The 19,499-nt window shown below is 38.3% G+C and overlaps 1 protein-coding gene across 1 annotated transcript; it reads right to left on the bottom strand.

Moving 5' to 3' along the window:
* Positions 1–10,115: 10,115 nt before the first annotated feature.
* On the bottom strand, positions 10,116–17,446 carry AGR3 (anterior gradient 3). The gene is made up of 7 exons (XM_010013332.1): positions 17,341–17,446; positions 14,584–14,647; positions 13,249–13,301; positions 12,558–12,634; positions 12,232–12,295; positions 11,107–11,190; positions 10,116–10,165 (listed from the first exon to the last, which is right to left on the bottom strand). The coding sequence occupies exons 1-7, from the start codon at positions 17,444–17,446 to the stop codon at positions 10,116–10,118; spliced, it is 498 nt and encodes a 165-aa protein (XP_010011634.1).
* Between the last annotated feature and the right edge of the window lie 2,053 nt (positions 17,447–19,499).

The following is a 19,499-nucleotide window of genomic DNA, read 5'->3' as shown; positions in this document are numbered from 1 at the left end:
TGCCTGCTGACGAGGAGCCCAGCAATGAGAAACTAAACAACTGAGCTTAGCTGCTGTACTGGGGGAAGTACAGGGAGGTTTTTCACATAGTAGCCTGTTCAACAAAGCCCCTGAAGTCACTATTCCACATAGAGGAATAGCTGCCATCCTGACCCTGGCTATTTGTTTTCTTCTTTCCTGATTATTGCGGATGAATATTCTGTCTTCCCCCACCTCCTCTCCCCTGCCCCCTCTGTAATATTCTAGCCTTGAGGGAGCATAGGAAGCAGCATACCCTATCAAATAGAGTGGTAGGGCATGGTTCTTGAATGCTTGATCATTCCTGTCATATTGTTTGCCTACACTTTTTGCATTGTAAATGCTCAGTAAGACCTTTGATCCCTGAGCTGGTCGCATTAAGTTCCACTGCTCAATGAGCCCCTGCTGTGGATTTACTGGACTTACTGTATCTGTGGAAAAGAATTAAAGGACACAGGCTGCTTTGTGTAAACTAACCTGGGAGGAGAGATGTGTTCTGGAAATCAAGCATCAGCATTTCTGCCTGAGCCGTGTCTCTGCGGAGGGAGCGGCATCGCTGTGCAGGCTGGCTGCTGCAGCTGAACAGTGTTGCCTTGCTGTGTTTGCCTAGCTGGGCGGATGCTAGGAGACAAGGGGAAAGTGGATAGGAGCTCAGATGGGTTTGCCTGTTTTGCGTAGGATCCTTGTCGATGCACAGTTGTTGTCATGCAGAGAAAAGGGAAGAAACCTGCCCTGCACTTCCTGTGCCGAAAAGGGAGGGGGTGACAGTCACCAACAGCAGTTCCTGGCTGTTTCCTCGCTGGATGCAGCTCTGTGCTGGAGGAGGAAGAGAAGAATCAGGGCGGTGATACACACACTTATGGTGTGAACTGCCTGTAGCGTAGGAAAGGGTGCTGTTATCTCCCACAAATCCTCCTACAGACCCTGTGGGAATAATTGCAACCCCTCCTAACACGAATAACCTTGAGCAACCCTTTAGCAGAGACCACAGTGAATAGCTGCATTGTGGAGGGTTTGGCTCGCTTCTTTTCTCACTGGTGTTTCAGAAAGGTGAATTTAAGGTAAATGAAAGTAAATAGAATCAGTAATATAATAAACCAGACAATGACAATGACAAAGAAATGTTGAGCAACAATCAAAACTCTGTGCAGGGACCAAAAGTTTGCTGTCATGGATACATGCCCAATACCTATCATTTTACCTAAAAATAAACGTGTTATATTTTTTTTTCCTGATTGTGAAAATTCCTTTGATGATCTGTCCTGGTGACAAAAAAATATTCTTGTCACTTTGGAAAGAAATTAGCTGGAGAAGTATTTCCTTGCTTGCTTGCTGTAGAAGCTGCCACTCTTGCCTTCTTTTTTTCATTTACCAGCTCAACTATCCAAGTGGATTTCTTTGGTCATGGCTATAGCTCATTTTATTCCTTGTCCAGGGAAGTACCAAGACAAAAAACACAACCTGCCTACATAAGGAAGCTGTATAGTCTGATTATGTGAGAGGGAGTGCAATGCGTAATCACTGTTAAGGGGAAGCCAGATTCCCAAGCTCCTTCCCTGGCAAATCTGTGCTGGAAAACGGCTGCTTGAAGCAACTCAAACTAGCATCTTTGGTGCAAAGAACTTACTCTTTCACTTCACAGTTATAGACTGCATGAGCAAACAGACACATTTTGCAGTGTCGTCCTTTAAAACCTGTGACAATTTCTTTCTTTCCCCTTTCATTCCATCCTTCATTGAGTAGGACAAAACTACAATATTTTTTGTAAATACCTGTCAGTGTGATAGCCCTTCCTCTCCCTGCAGCCACTCTCAGCCGACTCATGCTTCTCTCCTACGGAGACTTCTTTCTGAATTTGATTCCAAATCAAGTTTGGGAAAATATAACTTAACCTATGCAGAGGAATTTTTAGTCAATATCTTATCCTTTCTTCCTCTGCTGTCTTCCAGATTCAGTCTTACCTTTGATGCTGCTTTATTTCTTGTTTTTGCTCTTAAATCAAAGGAGAATAAAAATGTTGTGCAGAAGAGGTAACAGTGACCAGGAAAATTGAGATGCCTGGGCAATTTTTTAAAACAAAGTAACAAATATATCACTCTTGTAATTCTTACTATCCAATGTTTTGCAGTATATTAACTAATAGTTTAGTAGCATGGGTTGCTAAATTGTCATGTTCATCTATTGTCTCTCTTGCTGAGTTCAAATATAAAGATGAATTTCAGGTCCATGTGGTATATATGGTTTTGTCAAAATGAAAGAACAAACAAACAAATCCCACCAAAAAGCAGCTGTGGAAAGAGAATACATTTTTCAAGCTTAATTAGCACGTAGCGTGGCTACACTTATGTAAGTTACTCATATGAGTTACACTTATATAAGTTACCACTTATTTGCATCAATTTGCATCTAAAATTAAGAAAGAAATTTGTACTTTAATTCAGCTTCTACTCTTGCCTGGCTCTGTGACTTCAACTGCGTCAGCTGCCCTTATTCTGTTAAACAAACTAATCTCTATCTGTTGTTCTATTCTGGTTGCACGAAGTCTAGATTATATAGGAGATGAGTTTGAAAATTTCTGTAATCATTGCATGACAATTGCCTTGGTAACTATGTGCATAATTAGAGAGGAGGTTATAACCATCCCCACAATTTAACCACAGAAACACATTTACGGTGTGTTTGATGTTTCATGCAATAAGTTCATATCCTTTTTATGAGCAATAAATTTAGTAATTAAAAATACTACCACACATTACAGGAGATACAACGTGTTACAAGTACGTACTTAAATTGCATTAAAGCACTTGATGTGTGGGTAAATCACATAGAGCAATAGGTCCTTGTATGCTTGTGCTCACTCACTTTCAGGTACCAGTAGGACATTTTAGGCATCCGTTCTAGTTCAGGCAGTTTGTGCTAACAGTTATTTTGACTTTAGAGCAATACTGCTAACATAAGAGGAAAAAGCTTGTAAGAAAATTTCAAGACTTGAATGAGTTTGTAACTAACTGCACACTGAAGAACAAGGCTCTGCTCTGAGGTGATCACTGTTCTCTAAACAGAAGTTAGCTCCATGTGTGGTAGATGCAGTACCATCTCTTTACTCCATTTGTAGCCTGCCTCAAGCTGTAGTGGATCCTTTGCCTTTAAACATAAGCTTCTCCCCTTAATTTGGACAATGCCAACTAGTGTTTAGCTACTTGATAAACTTCAGGTAAGATCATAACAATCATGGGATTATGATTATTATTTAATCAAAATGAACCAAGAACAATCATAGTAGAGCAGCTGTTGTAGCTTCCCTTCATCTAAGCGGAGCCAATATAGTCTATGAGGAAAAGTGTATTTTATTTGTGTATTAATCACTCACATGAAGTACCAGGTGAGGGGTATAATGGCCAAAAAGGGGAAATCTGTTCACATCAACCTAACTCCTGCTGTTGGGCTCAAATCCTTCCCCCTGTTACTGTCCTAGTAAGCCCAGCAACTGCATCAGAACTCTAATTCCTCCCATTTGTTCCCATATCATGTGTGTCAGTAGGCAGGCACTTCGAAGAGGCACCCACCTGTGCTGATTATCTACAAAAGTTATGGGAGCTGTAATGGTGTCACTCATAATTCCCCTCCCTTGTATGAGCATGCAAAGTACCTACACTTCTATAAATGAAATACCCTTAGAAGTGTATTTTTTATTCCAGATTTCATAAGTGAGTTTTGCCAATACATTCAGAATTTATGCATACAAATACATAAGCTTTCTTTTTTCCCCACACTGTTTTAAATTATTATAATTATTTTTATAGAAGATTTTACTTGCTTTTCAACTTTGCTGTTTCAGAATGTGGTTATCAGCCTGACAACATTTTGGCAACTTGCCCCTGTAGTCATTCTGTAGTTTTGAACATTTCCATGATTTATCAGCATATTGCCGCCAACGAATTGAATCTACATGACTGAAATACACACATCGAGTAATGCCAAAGTATTTACTGTCACGGACAATACTCACTATTGTCAGACTTGGAACCACAGTTGCTTCTTTAAATTAATTTAATTTTACCTGGGACATGGCAGCTGCCATAAAACCTCTAGCACTGTAGTTAAGGCTGTGGAATTATCTGTTTACCACAAATATTTCTGGAATTTACTCTATGTCAAAGACATTGTTAATTCTGGGTTTGTTTGTGGCTCAGTAGAGCATGTTATGAAACTATATAGCACAGGAAGAGTTTTCCTCAGCTTTCTTGGTGAGTCACCCTTTCTCTAGAAGGACACGTATCCTCTGATTTGCTTCAGTGCAGGAAGGAAAGGCTTTATTCTTTAAGGTTTATGCATTGGTTATGAAATTGTGGATGTTATTAATTTATCTTACTAAAATGCCTTTTCCCCTTTAATTTCAAGAAGTCAGATGACTAATAGAACACATTGCATGGTCAGAAGGAGGCAGCATTAACTAGTTTGTGCTTATTTTCATTCATATCAGCTAAATAAATGTACATTCAGTTCTTTGTCCTGCCACATATTTTTTGTGTGGTCTTAGCCTGCCTGTGTTTTAGTTCCTTTTGTGTACAGAAAGCTAAACATCCTTAGCTCCTGTGGCTCTCTTCAGGGTAAAAAAAACAAATGATCTTTCAGTCTCTTTAATGCTACTTCCATTTCATAGGCAACCTTCAGGCAGTGTACCTGCCTGTGGACAGTAGCTTTGACTACTGCTGTCTGGTCCTTCATGCTCCAGGGATGCCCTATAGTTGTACCTGGGGATGTAAAAGCTCAGCTCACCAGCTGTACAGTCAACACATTTGGTCAGGAAAGGCAGCCTTGAGGTGTTCCCAGTAGTCATACTTAATATAGTAGATACCACATAAACACTTGAGAGATTTACATCTGCACTGTTGCCTTCATAGAAATGTCATATGAAAGAATGCTATTCATTTAAAAGTTGCTGTGAGATATCAACAAAGCTGTTTCTTGGCTTTTACAAACAACAACCAACCAACCCCCAAAGCTTTCTTTCTCTTTGAAGGAGTTGTTCCACATTTGGTATCTTTAGTCCAAGAATACAGAACAACCCATAATATTTGTTCACTGGAGTGTGGCTCCCTCTATATTCATTTATTTGGTTAGTAAATAAGAAAGGGAGTTTTTCCAAGGAAGGAAAGCTTGAGTTTACAGGCCCAGGGTAACTGCCTCTCTGGATCTTTGAATACCCTTTTGGGAGGTCATTATGAGATTTGGGAATTTTTGTATTATTGCCCCCCCCTCCCCCTCCCCCCCAAGGCCAAGAGTATATGTATTGATAAGAACTAAAGCCACTGAGGCCATGAGGGAATATTTCTTTCTATTAGGGTGAGAGTGCTCCTCATTGGGCATATATATGTGATAACAGTAATACATATTGAATGTGGAGCCATCTTCCAAGTGAAGCAGTGCAAGTCTGGGAGATGCAGGCTCTTGCTCGGCTCTTACGGTGCTATGATACAAGTGCTCAAGAGCTGTGTAAAATCACAGCCCCACCTGCTTGTAGGCTTGAAGCAAACAATAACTTGGCAGATCAGGGTCCTTTTCTCCCCATCCTGTACAGCACACCTCACCTTAGGGTGTAGGTTCTTCTTCAGGCAGTCACTGCCCTCTTCCCTGTATGTGAATGTAAACAGTGAAGCCAATAGTTTGTGTATGTCCATGAACTCAGCTCTCTCCAGCTGGCTGAGTTTTAAATAGCAGGATGGGTTCATGCGTGCCAACCTTTTACCAGCAGTCACTTGGGGATGTACAGCCGGGGAGTGCAAAGCAGTAACAAATGATCCTCAGTGTGCACAGAAAGATAACAGAAGACACAGTAGGTCTTTCTGAAGGCTCTTTCCTGAAAGAATAATCAAATTAAGCACCAAAAAACTACCTGATGAGTGTTGTGTCATGAGCATTATACCTTGAAAAATTGTTACATATGGCATTTTTTCTCTTTCTCACAGGTCACACTTAGACATGTACAAAGGACTTGATGAACATCTACTTAAGAACAATGGAGTTGGAATTACAGAGGAATTTTGAAATGCAGTGCTTGATATGGCAGTGTGAACTAAAGGATGATTCTGCTGTATTTGGGCTTTTTCTTATTATACAAAGATAGGGGAAGCTGTTGTTTTTGTGTGTCTTCTCTTATCCTGAAGGGATCAGCAAATATCCAATACCTCCTAGAAGAAAGCAGTCTGGTAAAGTAGATCCATTTTTAGTGACTAGTGGGTCAGTTACTTTACAGCACCCAGTAGCCACACAAGATGATATGTGATGAATAGCATGAGCATGTCAAACAGCAAGGAAAAGGTGTAAATATATAGATTTTGAAGTCTGGAGATTTTCTGGTGGAAGAATAAGTATTCATCACCTTCTGATCAGTGTTTTTTGACTTTTAAATTGCCACAGAGACTTCTGGTTTCCACCTGACTCATACTGTGGATCTGTGCATCCATTTGATCAAATGAAGAAACAGAAGGAAGAGACCAGTGACTTGGCTGATCCTGTGGAGGACACCTCAGCATTTGGAAATTTCTCCATGTCAGCCTTCGGTAAGAACACGTGTAGCACATGAAACAATCCAAAGTATATCAGCCTCTTGCATTTTAAGTGCTGAGGTGTCCCACAGTCACTCAGGCCCATGGTACATAAAGGTATCGTGGCTTTTCTTTTGTTCCAGTCAAGAGCAAATATTTGCACATGGGAAAATGTTTTAGCTCTACAGACTAATACATCAGCCATCTGCCTAGAAAAGCCAACACCTTTCTGTGCTGAGACGGATACATGGGGGAGGATCCTGTTCTGTCAGTTCTCAGATTCCTGTGCCTCACCTCACTGACGTTAAATCCATGTTTGTTTGACTACCCTTGGTCTGATTACGACAGATAAATCCAGACAGTAAAGTAGGTATGGATATGTGAACAGTGGCAGTAAATTTGGCTTCCCGGAATATGTGTTCGTAGCAAAGGCAGAACTCAGAGAAGACTTTTATAGAAAAAAATGGGCTTCCACAGGTGATGCTGTATTATGTCAGCATCCATACATACAGTATACAGGTTATGAATTCTGTAATTCTGAACAGTCTACACAGGTAGGCTTTCTCAGCTATTGGTCCTTATATTGTGACGGAATTTATTCTGTGTAAAACAACTTCTCCTCTCATACTAACATTTTCAGTCTTTTTTTTCAATGCTAACCCAAACAATAGAGGTCAAATAAATCTGGTTTGTTTAGTTTCAGTTAGCCAAGGAACGAAAGGAACAGTTTCCCACTCTTTCTCAAGAGAGGGAAGTAATGAGTGTGGATAAAAATCTGCCCACTAATCTTGTGAATAAAGCTTTATGGTAGGAAGAGAAGAAAAGAGGGAGTAGTGCCTCACGCCATTCATTTCAGAGGAAAAAAGGGGGAGAAATCATGCTGTGGCTGTCATTGCACAGGCTACAGATGTATTATTTTATCCCAGAGCAATGAGACTTTAGTTTGAGGTCTGAGTTTCTGTTCCATCAGGAGAGATACTGCCTGGCAAAATAATCTTTGAAGGGGAGAATGCAGAAATATAGTAGCCACTCTAAAATTAATGAATGTTGAGCTAAGCTGCAAGTGGAAAATACGTGTGCAACATATAGGGTGGTTTTTACCTGAGTATCTAGCTCCACCAAAAGGACTGGATCTGAATCTTTAAGAATCACAACGATTTAGTCTGATTTCTCAAGGCTATGTCTGAGGACAGATTTCAGCCTGGTACCCATAGGGATTTGAGAAGGGAAAGAAAAGGGAGAAACCTCCTTTAATCACTTTGCAAAGAGATCTCATCTGACACAGGGTAATTTATGTGCCCATGACATTTCTAGAAAGTGGCTGCTGGATGAGTGGTTTGTCAAAGCTATCGAAAACTTTGAAAGCTAGCAAGTATCTGCACAGACTAGGGTAATCCATGACAGTAGGCTTTTATGGCAGATGCTGTCATCTTTGCTATTAATGTAATTGTAGTAGTAGGCGAGGAAACAAGAATACCTTGAACAAAGATGTAGTTACTAGAGTTAAAGGGAGGACAACAGGTTTGTTTTGTAACTGACTTCCAGATATGAAATGAGAAGTTTTTGTATCACACTGCATTTAAAGCATAGCCATGCAAAAAAGTGCAGTCTTCTCTCAAATATCCATCCAGAACCTGTAGCCTTAGTCTTCTGCATCTTAAGTAGGTGAAGCAGGCTTTGACTGATACTGTAACTATCCCACATTGTATTTCCTGCCTGAGTTAGGGCAGAGGCTGTTTCAAGCCAGTGTCTCCTGTGATCTGGGCTGAAAGTGAATGCACGGAAGGAAAAATAATCTCTGCAATATGACAGCAAAGACCCACCGCTTTCCACCTACTCTTTTTGGTAATATTTTGAATCTACCATACTTAAGCATTTCCAAAGTTATTTTGTGCTGTGCTTTTCTCAGTAGCAAATCTTCTCTCAACCCTACTTTGTAAAAGTGCTGCCATGGCTATCCTGTGTCGTCTCTGGCAGCCAGCTCACATCCCTTTCTCCTGAACATCTCTGGCATGCTTGAAAGAGGGTATGCCCACAGACTGCGAAATGTTGCCAAATCAGATAGATTTGACCAGATAGATCAGATCAAACAGATACAGAAATAAATGAGTAGAGCCAAACACAACTCAAAGGAATGTGATTACCAGTTTAATGTTGTTTCTAGTGTTTCCCCGTAGGTTAAAAAAATCATTTAACTGTTTATGAAGACAATATATTGTTAATGACTAACACAAGAGTTTTATCTTCTTTTTTTTTTCTTTTTCCCCCTGTTAGTGTACAGGTCATTTATCACCATTCATTTGGAATATATGCTTACATCCAAATTTTACATAATTATGAAGTCATACATAGGTCCAGTATAACTCAGTCATGACAAATTAATACTAGCTATTTTAAATAAGCAAAGCTGTCCTGCTAAGATCCTTTCTTCACCTTTTATACATGTATACAGGCAACATCATAGGAAATGGTAGATAGCACAAAGCTTTGTATGTAACATAACATACATGCTCTTATTGCGCATGAGTTGCTTACTGTCTTGCTCTAATGAAAAAGCACATTGCTGGGATAAAAAGCTATTTCAACTGACTTCAGCTTTTTACTCAAAACAGATGTCTACCCTTGCAGATAGTGATCCTGGGGAAATTTTTAGAAGACTTTGTATATACAAGATGCCACCTCGATGTCTGGGTTGAGATGCTACATTAAAATAAAGGGTGACCTGGGATGAGCTTCACATGACTCAGTTGCCATTTAAATGAAAAGAGCAAGGACAATCCTGCTCATTTTTCCCATACCAGACTTTACAAGCATCGCTTAGCCTCAGAACTGGAGTTCTGGGACTATCTCCTTCAATCTCTGTTGCTTCACTGTGCCTTTATCATAGCAAACCCTGTAGCTGCTATTTGATGATTATCACCTCACAAGAGACCACATTCTCAGTGCGAACTGTCTGTCCTGTTTTCAGCATATTGGAATGACAGTTAAAGAATTACATAGAAGAAAGCTAAGCCCAGATCAGTGGTTTATTTCTGTATAAACTCTTCAAAAATCTACAGGAAGAGCCTTCCTCTCTGCTTTGCCAGCAAAGATTTTTTTTCCTTTAAGGAGAAGTAAATGCATAAAGCAGAGGTACACTAATGACTAACAAGCTTCTTGCAATAAAAATTATGAGCCTAGATGCACCAACTAACCTATATAATAAATTGCAAATAGACATCAAAAACATTGGTTATAAATCTTGGTCAGAAGCCTTAGCTGACTTGACAAAGCCATAGTTGGATTGATAAAATGCAACTCAAAGTGGCTGCACCTTAAACCATCACTTTCAGTTATTCAGATAACTAATTTCAAAGTGTTTAATAGATTTCTCCTCTTATTTTCCAAATGGGCATTACAGTCTTTCTATGTTTGTTCTTCAAATAGTACATATAAATTTCTTATTAAATCTGATATACCAAAGCTGCTTGTTAAGAGTTCAAAATGCTAGTAGGGGCAGAGAGGTGCAGCTTCACCTCATAGAGGCTATGGTCATTTCACAATTCCTGGCTACAGTTCTGTCTGAATGAGGCGTAGTGCTTTCTTCATGTTTTCTATTACTGAAAGAAAAATAAATAAAAAATGTAAAAATATACTTAAAGTGCATTTCTACTATTAGAAAACCCACCTTCTTTGATTAGCAAATTGTTCACATTGAAATTAATTTATGGTCATACATTATATATTAGAGCTTTCTATTGTGAAAATTCTGGCATTGATAATGAAATAGAAGATAAAAGTTTCATGAATCAAATCGTTTAACTTAAAGGGATTCAACAACACTCCTTTCAACTCCTTTATTTCTCAACAGCAAGTCTGGTAATCAGATGTGACGTGCATAGTTGCGGTGAGATACTGCATTGGTGTCAGATAGATGGTATAGAGTAAAGGCTAGCTCAACCTGAAAAATCACATTCCTTTCTGAAATATGAGTGTTAGGTGTTACTCAGGTAACCACCAGCATTTCTTTACCGATTCCCTCCCACCGCTGGCTGTTTACATTGTGCAGTTAGTTACCTTTAAGTATAGTGACTTTCACCATTCTCCACCAAACTGCTCAGATCTTGATCCTGAAAGTTCTCACCCATGATCTTTGTCTTAACTGAGTAGTCCCAATAAATTAAATTGGACAATAGCTGTGCCCAAGTGTTTTGCTAGAACAGGTTAGACTATCATAATCTATTTAGGGTGGTGAGGCACTGGAACAGGTTGCTCAAAGAGGTAGTAAATGCTCCATCCCTGGCAGTGTTCAAGGCCAAATTGGACAGAGCCTTGGATGTCATGGTCTAGTGTGCCCATGCAGGAGGGTTGGAACTAGGTGATCTTAAGGTCCTTTCCAACTCTAACCTACAATTCTATGATTCTACTGCAAATGCTCACACAAAGTTTTTATTCATTACTTTGAGATCTTAACATATTCTCAAGCAAGGATGATTGAATGGGGTGTATCTGGCTGCTTACAGTGTGAAATGCAGAGTAACATGACAAAGGGAACACTTACAGATTGGTATGTCCTGTGGTTCATAAGTGTAAAGTCTGTTGGAGTATCTTCCTGTGATATCAGCTCTTACAGTGAGAGATGGGTCTGAAAAAGTAACTGTATTAAACACTGCTTTCCATTCCCACAACAAGTGAAGGTGATCTTCTGCTTTCATCAGTGAGGTAATTATGATGCCTTTACTCTCTGTTCAACCAACTACTTTTTACTTGGAGAAATCCAAACAAAAGCTAATGTTCACTTTTATATTATGCAGGTATTTTAAAGTGACAGACTACACATGCATTTCATCCATATTTAAAGAAAAATATCCTGTTTTACAAGTTCTGAGGTTACATCAGGAGAGGCTAATTTTACTGGATGCACACATAGTGAGGGTCACGCACACCTAATGCAATATTTGCATGACCTGCCTAGAGCCTTCAGGATGAAAATCATTTGATTCTTAATGTTTCCATCATGGGAACAAGTTGTGGACTTTTCTTCTGCCAGTTCCCCTTCCAAGCTTTTTGTTAATCAACAGACTCCTGCTACTCCATTGCTCACAAAGCCCACAAAAGTCTGAGTGTGGGCTTCATCTTATCTAACTTTGGATGCCACCACAGAGCTTGTGACTCTAGGCTCCCTGTACAGTCAGTGAAAAGGAACAGGCACTCTGCAGCGTGATTCGTTCTATTCCAGAAGTCTGCTTTATGATGAGATAAATCATTCCTTAGATGTCACTGACCATTGACTTGCTCTGTGGTAATGTCCACACTGTAGACATCTACATTCAGTCAGATATCAGACTGTTTTCAATAAACTTTGCCTTATAATAACATTAGCAAGAAGCACAGAGAGCAAAAGCCCATATGGTAACAGATATTTAAGCATCTTGACTCCAAGCACAGATCAGGTACCCTCCCAACATATCTGTTATCTGGGGAAGTTTACGAGAGTTAAAGTCTACAACAGGGGGAGAATTGAACTCAGATCTGCCAAGTTCCAAACTAATGCCATGGCAATGATAAATTTTGTTTTTTGTTGGTTTTTTTTTTTTTTAAATGAATCATTTTGATGTTCCCAAAGGAGGACACTGGTATACATTCAGATATCACATCTCTGAAGATACATAAATATCGTACATACCTATGAACATGATTCGAGGCACGTATTGCCCATCAGGTGACAGGTTTTTATCTGTGGTTTCATGCTGGCAGAGAAATTAAAGCTAGTTACTGAAACATTTCTGTAGATTTTGCTGAAGTATTACCGCCTGTGAGTAGTCTTGTATCAGAGGACAAAACCAAAATAAAGGTACTACTTGCATGAGGATACACATGCACAAATGCCTGTACTTACATGTAGCTGAAATGCCAGAGTTATTTAGCTAAAACAACATGAAAAAGCACAAAGAAGGAGAAAACATAGACCAAAAAAAGAACCCCAGTGAAACAGCCCCAAACCCTTCATACCATGAGATTCAGCATAACGAAGTTATTTTGGGCCATTTCCTGTATCTCTTCATTTTCTGCAAAAGCTTTCTTCAGTGCTAGAAAAGACATGGTCATTTTGAAGTCCATTCCAAACTCTGCCTTTCCATCTGCATTAAGGCACCATGTTGGCCAGAGACTGGCCACATTGTTCCTGTCCCTGCTGATTCACAATCCTAGGGAGACACTTAAAGGCTCCACCACTGCATTTTGTTTTTTTGACCCATGTCAGTACAACCTCCTGGCTATGAAAAGGGAAGCTCTCTTCTGTTATTTGTGAGGCCTGTCGTCTCAGCTGGACAAAAGTGCATTATTCTCAGAAAATTCTTACTAGATCGATTTCAGCAGCCCTGTCCTTGTGTCCTTCTTTAGTTACAAGTTCAGGAGAGCCAAACAATATTAAATCTGTTCAATGAGTCAGTAGCAAATCTGTGCATCTTAATTTAAACTGCTGAGTGCTGCAGCACTGAGCATTTTTCACGTTCTTTGTTGGGTAGTTTCGTAGTGGAGTTTTTGTAAATAACTAATAAATTCTTAGCACTTCAAATGCATTTTTATTTACCTCTTTAATTTCTTTAAATAGGTTTCAGTAAGTGCATGGTAAATATATAGGTAGGTGCAGTTTCTCATGAAAGTATTCACATATTTTTTACACTGAAAAAATCAAAATTACCTTGGCAGTATTGACAGTCTTCCAAATGATGAATTACCATCAGAGGCTTGTTACTTTATTAATAATAATAAAATATGTAGTTAGATCATTTGACAAGTATGCAAATGGGTGACTTTATGAGCAGACTGGAAAAGGCAGATTACATTTAATTTTATGTTAACCCACAGTAAACCAATGTTTTTTATAGACATTCTGTAAACAATTACAGATATTTTTGAGCAAGGGAAAAAAACATAACTCCTTCATAAAAGAAAGAAATAAAGTGAGTTTTTGTATCTAAATAGGTTTTCTAAAGTAAGAGCTTCTAGAAGAAAGAAACGACAGAGCCATCATAACTTCATTCCTAGTTTGCATATAATCAGACTGAAGAAGTATTTAATATTACTTAGGCATGAAGTTCTCCATAATTAAGAAAATAAAAATAATCTATATAACCTGGAATAAAATAGTTTTTATAACATTGGGTTTACCATCAAATATTTCCTATGAAAATTTAATGAGTTTTAAGGTTTCTTGAACAGATATACAGTAAATTATGTTTTCCATAAATAGTTTGGTAAAGAATCAATTTGTTATGTTTTTGCATGTCAAAACATAAACTAGTTCTGTGCATTTTCTCCTGTATTTTTTTAAACTACTGTTATTATTTAGCAAATCAATTATTAATCTTGATCTGCTAATACTATCAATAATTGTTCAGTTCCTAGCCATTTTCCTGTTACATGAAATTAATTGCCTTTTATTTTAAAAATAACTTGCCTTCAATTTAACAATATTATTATCTAAAACAAATTGCTAGAGAGATTTAAATAATTATTTATATGAATTCTCATATATATTTTCAGCTGAGTCCCAGAGAAGATTAAGAGTGAAACTTTCATTTCTACTAAGATAATGGGAAACTGTGAGTACATCATGCATATATGCCAACTAATAAAGTGTTGGGGAAAACAACAGAGGCAGTAGATCACCATGCAAGAGCAAATGTAACAGATTTCCAGATGTTAATCTTAAGGAAGTAATCAGAGGTACACAATATTAAAAAAACAACAGATGTATTTCTAAAATTATAATATCTGTTTATCATTGCTTATTCAAATGACAACACTGGTCTTGTGACAAAGAAATGATAATGTTAAACTATTGGACCATGATGTTGATTCAGAGCCATGAGACCCCTACAATGGCTTTTATTTATAGAGACAAAATATGTTTTATTTAACTGTGTGGTCTGCAGATCAGCTGTCTTGGTGTTTCTTTGTTCTGTTTCATTATAGTATTTTCAGGCATGACTGATTAACATCTTTGTTTTTCAAACTGTTTTTAATCTCTTACCTTTTTTTTGCTTGATAAAGCCCTTCTTCATAAGTTTGTACCCAGGTAATTTCATCTCCCCATCCTAGAAATAAACAAAAAGCTTAACTGGTGGCCAAACAAGTAACTCATGACAAATTCATTTTTTAACATTCATTAATAGTTGTACTAGAATAAGATTTGGGTTTTTTAGTCAAAGTTTCCTAAACATGGTGGATATGCTTATTCTACATCTCCTGATAGGTGTATTGGAAGATTTAAAAAACCCTAAACCACCAATCCCCCCAAAAAAAACCTCAGCTAGTTGAATATCCAATTGAAGTCCTTTGGCAAACCTGTCAGATACCTTTTATATACTCAGACATTCCTAAATCAGCACCCAAATCCTTTGTATCTTTGTTGTCTGCTCTGTATTTCATGTAGACCCTGGGGCTTAAAGAGAAAGTTGGCTTATAGAAGAGAAAAGAATAAAATATGACAGCTCAAATAAGATCAACTTTAATATGAACGTTGTTAGAACAGTCTTGGATTATAAACTTGTCTCCATAGTAATGAATTTCAATCTCTGGGGTTGCAAGTACTTAAGTGAATTACATAATTTAATAAAATAAAAAAAAAAGGCTTTTAAATAAAAATGTCCACTGAAACAAAAATCTTAATGAATCATCATCTTCATAGTTCATCCATAGCTAGTGATACACTGATCTCAAGAAGCAAATTGTCCAGTTGGTTTAATGCCTCCAAATGCCAACCCCTTTGTAGTAGACCCCTGCCTCCCGGGAAGTGTTGCTCCATTCATGATGATCCTCAAGGGAACTGTTAGACCAGCTTCTGGATCTGGACCATGTTAAGCTTGTGTTTCTTCTGTGCTGTTTGTACAGTGCTTGGTTATGCAGATCTCAAGTGACAATTGCTTGTTACACTACTAGGTCATCTCTTCTTTCAGGGGAGTGATTTCGATTACTGATCTGTCCCATTAATGGTGGGATTCTGGCATGTTGATCAGTGTGTTCCCAGGCCTGGCTGAAGTCAATTGCTGACACAGGTAACTGCACGGAGGAGTCAGCAAGGGTCATTTTGCAGCAGGTTTGAGTATTCCCCTTTGCTCTGTGAAAATTACAGGTAAAGTGCTCAAGGCATCCCAATGAATCAGAATTAGAAAACTGGTACTTGCTTTCTGTGGCTATTTTTTTCAAAGTTGCCAGAGTTGAAGATATTCTGTTATCTTTTCATGCATTTAGGCTTAGTGGATGTCATGTTTTAAGCCCAGCCAGTAACTCAGAACCACGTAGCTGCTCGCTCACTCCCTTCCTTTTCCTTACCCTGCTCCTGGAGGGTTGGGGAGGAGAATCAAAAGAATGCAACTCCCACGGGTTGAGATACGAACAGTCCAGTAACTAAGGTGTAACACAAACCACTACTGCTACCAATAATAATGATAAGGGAAATAACAAGGGGAGAGGATGCAATTGCTCTTCTCCCACTGACCGATATCCAGCCCAACCCGAGCAGTGATCTGGGCCTTCCGGGTAACTCCCCCCAGTTTCTATACTGGGCATGACGTGCTGTGGTATGGAATACCCCTTTGGCCAGTTTGGGTCAGGTGTCCTGTCTCTGCTTCCTCCTGGCTTCCCCTCCTCCCTGGCAGAGCATGAGACTGAGAAAATCCTTGGTCAGAGTAAACATTACTGAGCAACAACTAAAAACAGCCGTGTTATCAGCGTTGTTCCCAGACTGAAAGTCAAAAACACAGCACTGCACCAGCTACTAAGAAGGAGAAAAAATGACTGCTGTAGCTGAACCCAGGACAGTGGGAAAAATAGATTCTGATCTATGCAAGACAGGCACAGATACCAGACTGATAATAACCTTTTTCCAGGGATACCACTTAAGAGAAATGATTCGCAATTTCAATTTGGTTAATCCAGGTGTTGCATGATTTTGTCAAGTGCTCCCTGGGCAATTAGGCTCAGATGGGACTTCTGTGACAGGTGGGGCTTTGTCAGTGCTTTGTATGGGAAGAGCTAAGAGGGGAGCTGTGGGTTCTGCAAGCTTTGCGCAGTGCAGAAGAGGTCAGGAAGGGAGCTGGAGATTTTTTTTGAGTGAATAGGCCCGAAAGGAGACGGAAGATGGAGAAGAGGAAAAGACCTCAGTAACCTCTTTCTTTGCTTGTATTTGTAATGATTGATCAGACAGAAATAACTTAAAATAAGGTCTTTAGTTAACATCCAGGTTGAAAATTATGCACAGCAAGGAAGTGAATTATTCACTGCAAAGTGTGACTCTGACTTTGACGAGAATCAAGAGAAAAAAGTCATTGAGAAAAACCCACTAATGACTCAAACTGTTGTTCTGTGTATAAAAATGGGTCTGTAGAAAAATTATTCCATAGCAACTGAAGTTATGAAACTGTGTTTCAGTAAGTTGCCATAATAAAATATTCTTTAAACGGTGTACGGATGAATATTTTTTCACTGATAGTCCTACAAGTTCATCTTGATTTTGGAGACTCTGTTTAGGTTATTTACTTCTACTAGGTCACTGTGAGTTATGTAAATTATGCAGGTTACATGAGGCCCTTGGCCATATGCTTAAGAACAAACTGGCAGAGTGATACGACATGGAATAAAACAGTGCACTACCTAGAGTGTCACTTAACACTATTGAAACACATGTCAGTAAGTATATATGTGCTTCCATGTACATTCTAAATAAAAGCGTTTGTCGACCTATATGGTAAGATAAGGAGGTAACTACATACAGTAGATAATACAATACCTCTTGACAGTGTCTGAGGTGCTCGTTTTTCCTTTTTAATTGCCATTGCAAGGTTAGAAGAGACTGCAATTAGCAGGAGGGACAAGGCCAGCGTCGAATGGAACATTATTTCCCTTTCAATGCAGCAAAGAGACTAGAAAACAAAGCAACAGCTTTAGTCTGATGGATTCATCACCTGGAGCAGTGTAAATCAATGTGTTAGTGGTATCCTAACAATCTATACTACAGAGACAGTTTGGGTTATTTCTCTGTGAGAAAAATGCAAAATGGAGGTGCCTTATTTTATCATGCAACACTGCTTTCAGCTGTCAAAATTAGTCTGCATGGGACAGTTCTCACTAACAATGTGATCAGGGGCACGAAGTTCATTTCAGTTCATTTCTGGTTACCCAGCTTTTGATTCTTATGAAATAGTACAGTGTTGTAGTACTGGATCATGACAATTTCAAGACAGTGCTACTAGTTGTTCTGTTAGTTTTTTTAATTTCAGTGAAATGTAAAATCATGTGATCTTTTTTATGGAATGTTTTTTATGGATAAGGTTTCTGGTCAAAAGATGTCTCATGATACCCTCCTTAATAAAATAGGAAAATGGGCAAATATTTGCCTCCAGGTGTAATATATTTTAAATTGGCAAATCCCTCCAGAATGTTGAAATTGCCATTGTTTTTTTAGCCTGCACTCTGTGAACCAGGATGTTAAAGACTGTGAGATATATAAATAAAGAATTTTACAGCTGTTTCTCACAGTGAAAACTAAAAAAATTTCCCCATTCTTCATGGCATTTTTAAACTCTGATTTTCAGCTCTACTCCTGCTAAATAAAACAATCTATTTCTATTCCTAGCTGTTTCAGTATTCTGAAGATGCTTGCTTCTCTTCCTGACAGATATCATCATACAGAAGAAGTTCAGTAACTTTAGGTCTTGATAGAAGTTAGAGAACAAAAGTAATGATTGAAGAAAAGCACTACAAAGGCAATTTTTTTTAATCGGTAAGTCTTCTTTCTGCCTGGTACAATCATCTTTATGCATCAAACCCCTGATATTTAGGTGGATATCTAATGGATTGAACTAAGTTAGAAAATCAATGCATGTAACAAAGGATACCACCCAGTCAGCTTATCAGTTCTCGCTAGAGATTCCACTTTTCAGAGGCTGAGCTTTAGGAGTTACCAGGATGACCCACTGAGAAAGTGCTTTGGCTTAAACACAAAAAAAAAAAAAAAATCCTCCAAAGCACTTGTGCCTGTATTGTTGAAAAAAAAATATAAAATCAAATTTGCTTTAAAAAGTGATATCCAATATGGAATTACAGCCCTGTGCACTGGCAGAAGATGCTGTGTGCTTCTTAGGGCATACTTCCTTACGCTTGCTCATGTTAGCTATTGTAGATTTAGTTTTAGAAAGGAGTCTACTTTGGAGCTTACTAATTATGCACATTAATTTGATGTTTGGAGATTATTGATACTTAATGACAAAAAGGTTTTCTAGTGTTTCCAAAGGAGAGACTATAACTTTTAGTTAAGTCTGGGGGGGGTGAGGATTTTTTGGTAGTAAAAATTCCATTTGAATTTTCCCCATGTTTGTGCAGAACACTGACTTCAGTCAGCAAAAGCAGCTCATTATACCCTGCTACTAAACTCTTGATGAATGAGTATTTGTAGCAACTCTATGTGAAAGTTAATAACTATATTTAATGTCAGTTTACCCGTTAGATGTTAACAATAAAATCTAGCATTTATATTAACATGTTAAAATGCTATTTAAACATAAATAGTTATGCCTTTGAAATCACACCAGATAATGTCTTTTTAAAGCAGGCATGGAATGCACTAATCAGTTCTTTCTTTCAAGATGTATTCATAAAAACATCAAAGTATAAATCTCTTCAAGTCATAGGATTAATTATATGAAGCTTAAATAATTGATTATCATCCTATCAAAATCAAATAGGGCTTTGGAAGGGTAATTTATGGAGCTGTAGCTGGAGGCAGTTTAAATTCAATATTCTGATTTTTTGATGTTACTTGATCTGATGTTATTTAGTTGATTAAGAGAAAAAAATGACAGCTAACACCATATAGATTGCCTTCATCTCTCTGTCAGAACAAACGTTTTGCTAGTTAATCTCTAAGCATCTATCATTTGTCTTTTTTTG

Source organism: Nestor notabilis, unplaced genomic scaffold (genome assembly GCF_000696875.1).
Source record: "Nestor notabilis isolate BGI_N333 unplaced genomic scaffold, ASM69687v1 scaffold8854, whole genome shotgun sequence".
NCBI lineage: Eukaryota > Metazoa > Chordata > Aves > Psittaciformes > Psittacidae > Nestor > Nestor notabilis.
Note: the sequence above shows the minus strand (reverse complement) of the source record. Positions and strands in the feature narration are given on the sequence as shown.

Coding starts and splice junctions, on each gene's coding strand:
- AGR3 (XM_010013332.1), bottom strand. CDS start 17,446: ATGTTCCATTCGACGCTGGCCTTGTCCCTCCTGCTAATTGCAGTCTCT. Junction 11,191..12,231: donor GCCTCGAATCATGTTCATAG/GTATGTACGATA, acceptor TTACTTTTTCAG/ACCCATCTCTCACTGTAAGA. Junction 10,166..11,106: donor ACCACAGGACATACCAATCT/GTAAGTGTTCCC, acceptor TTTTTCTTTCAG/TAATAGAAAACATGAAGAAA.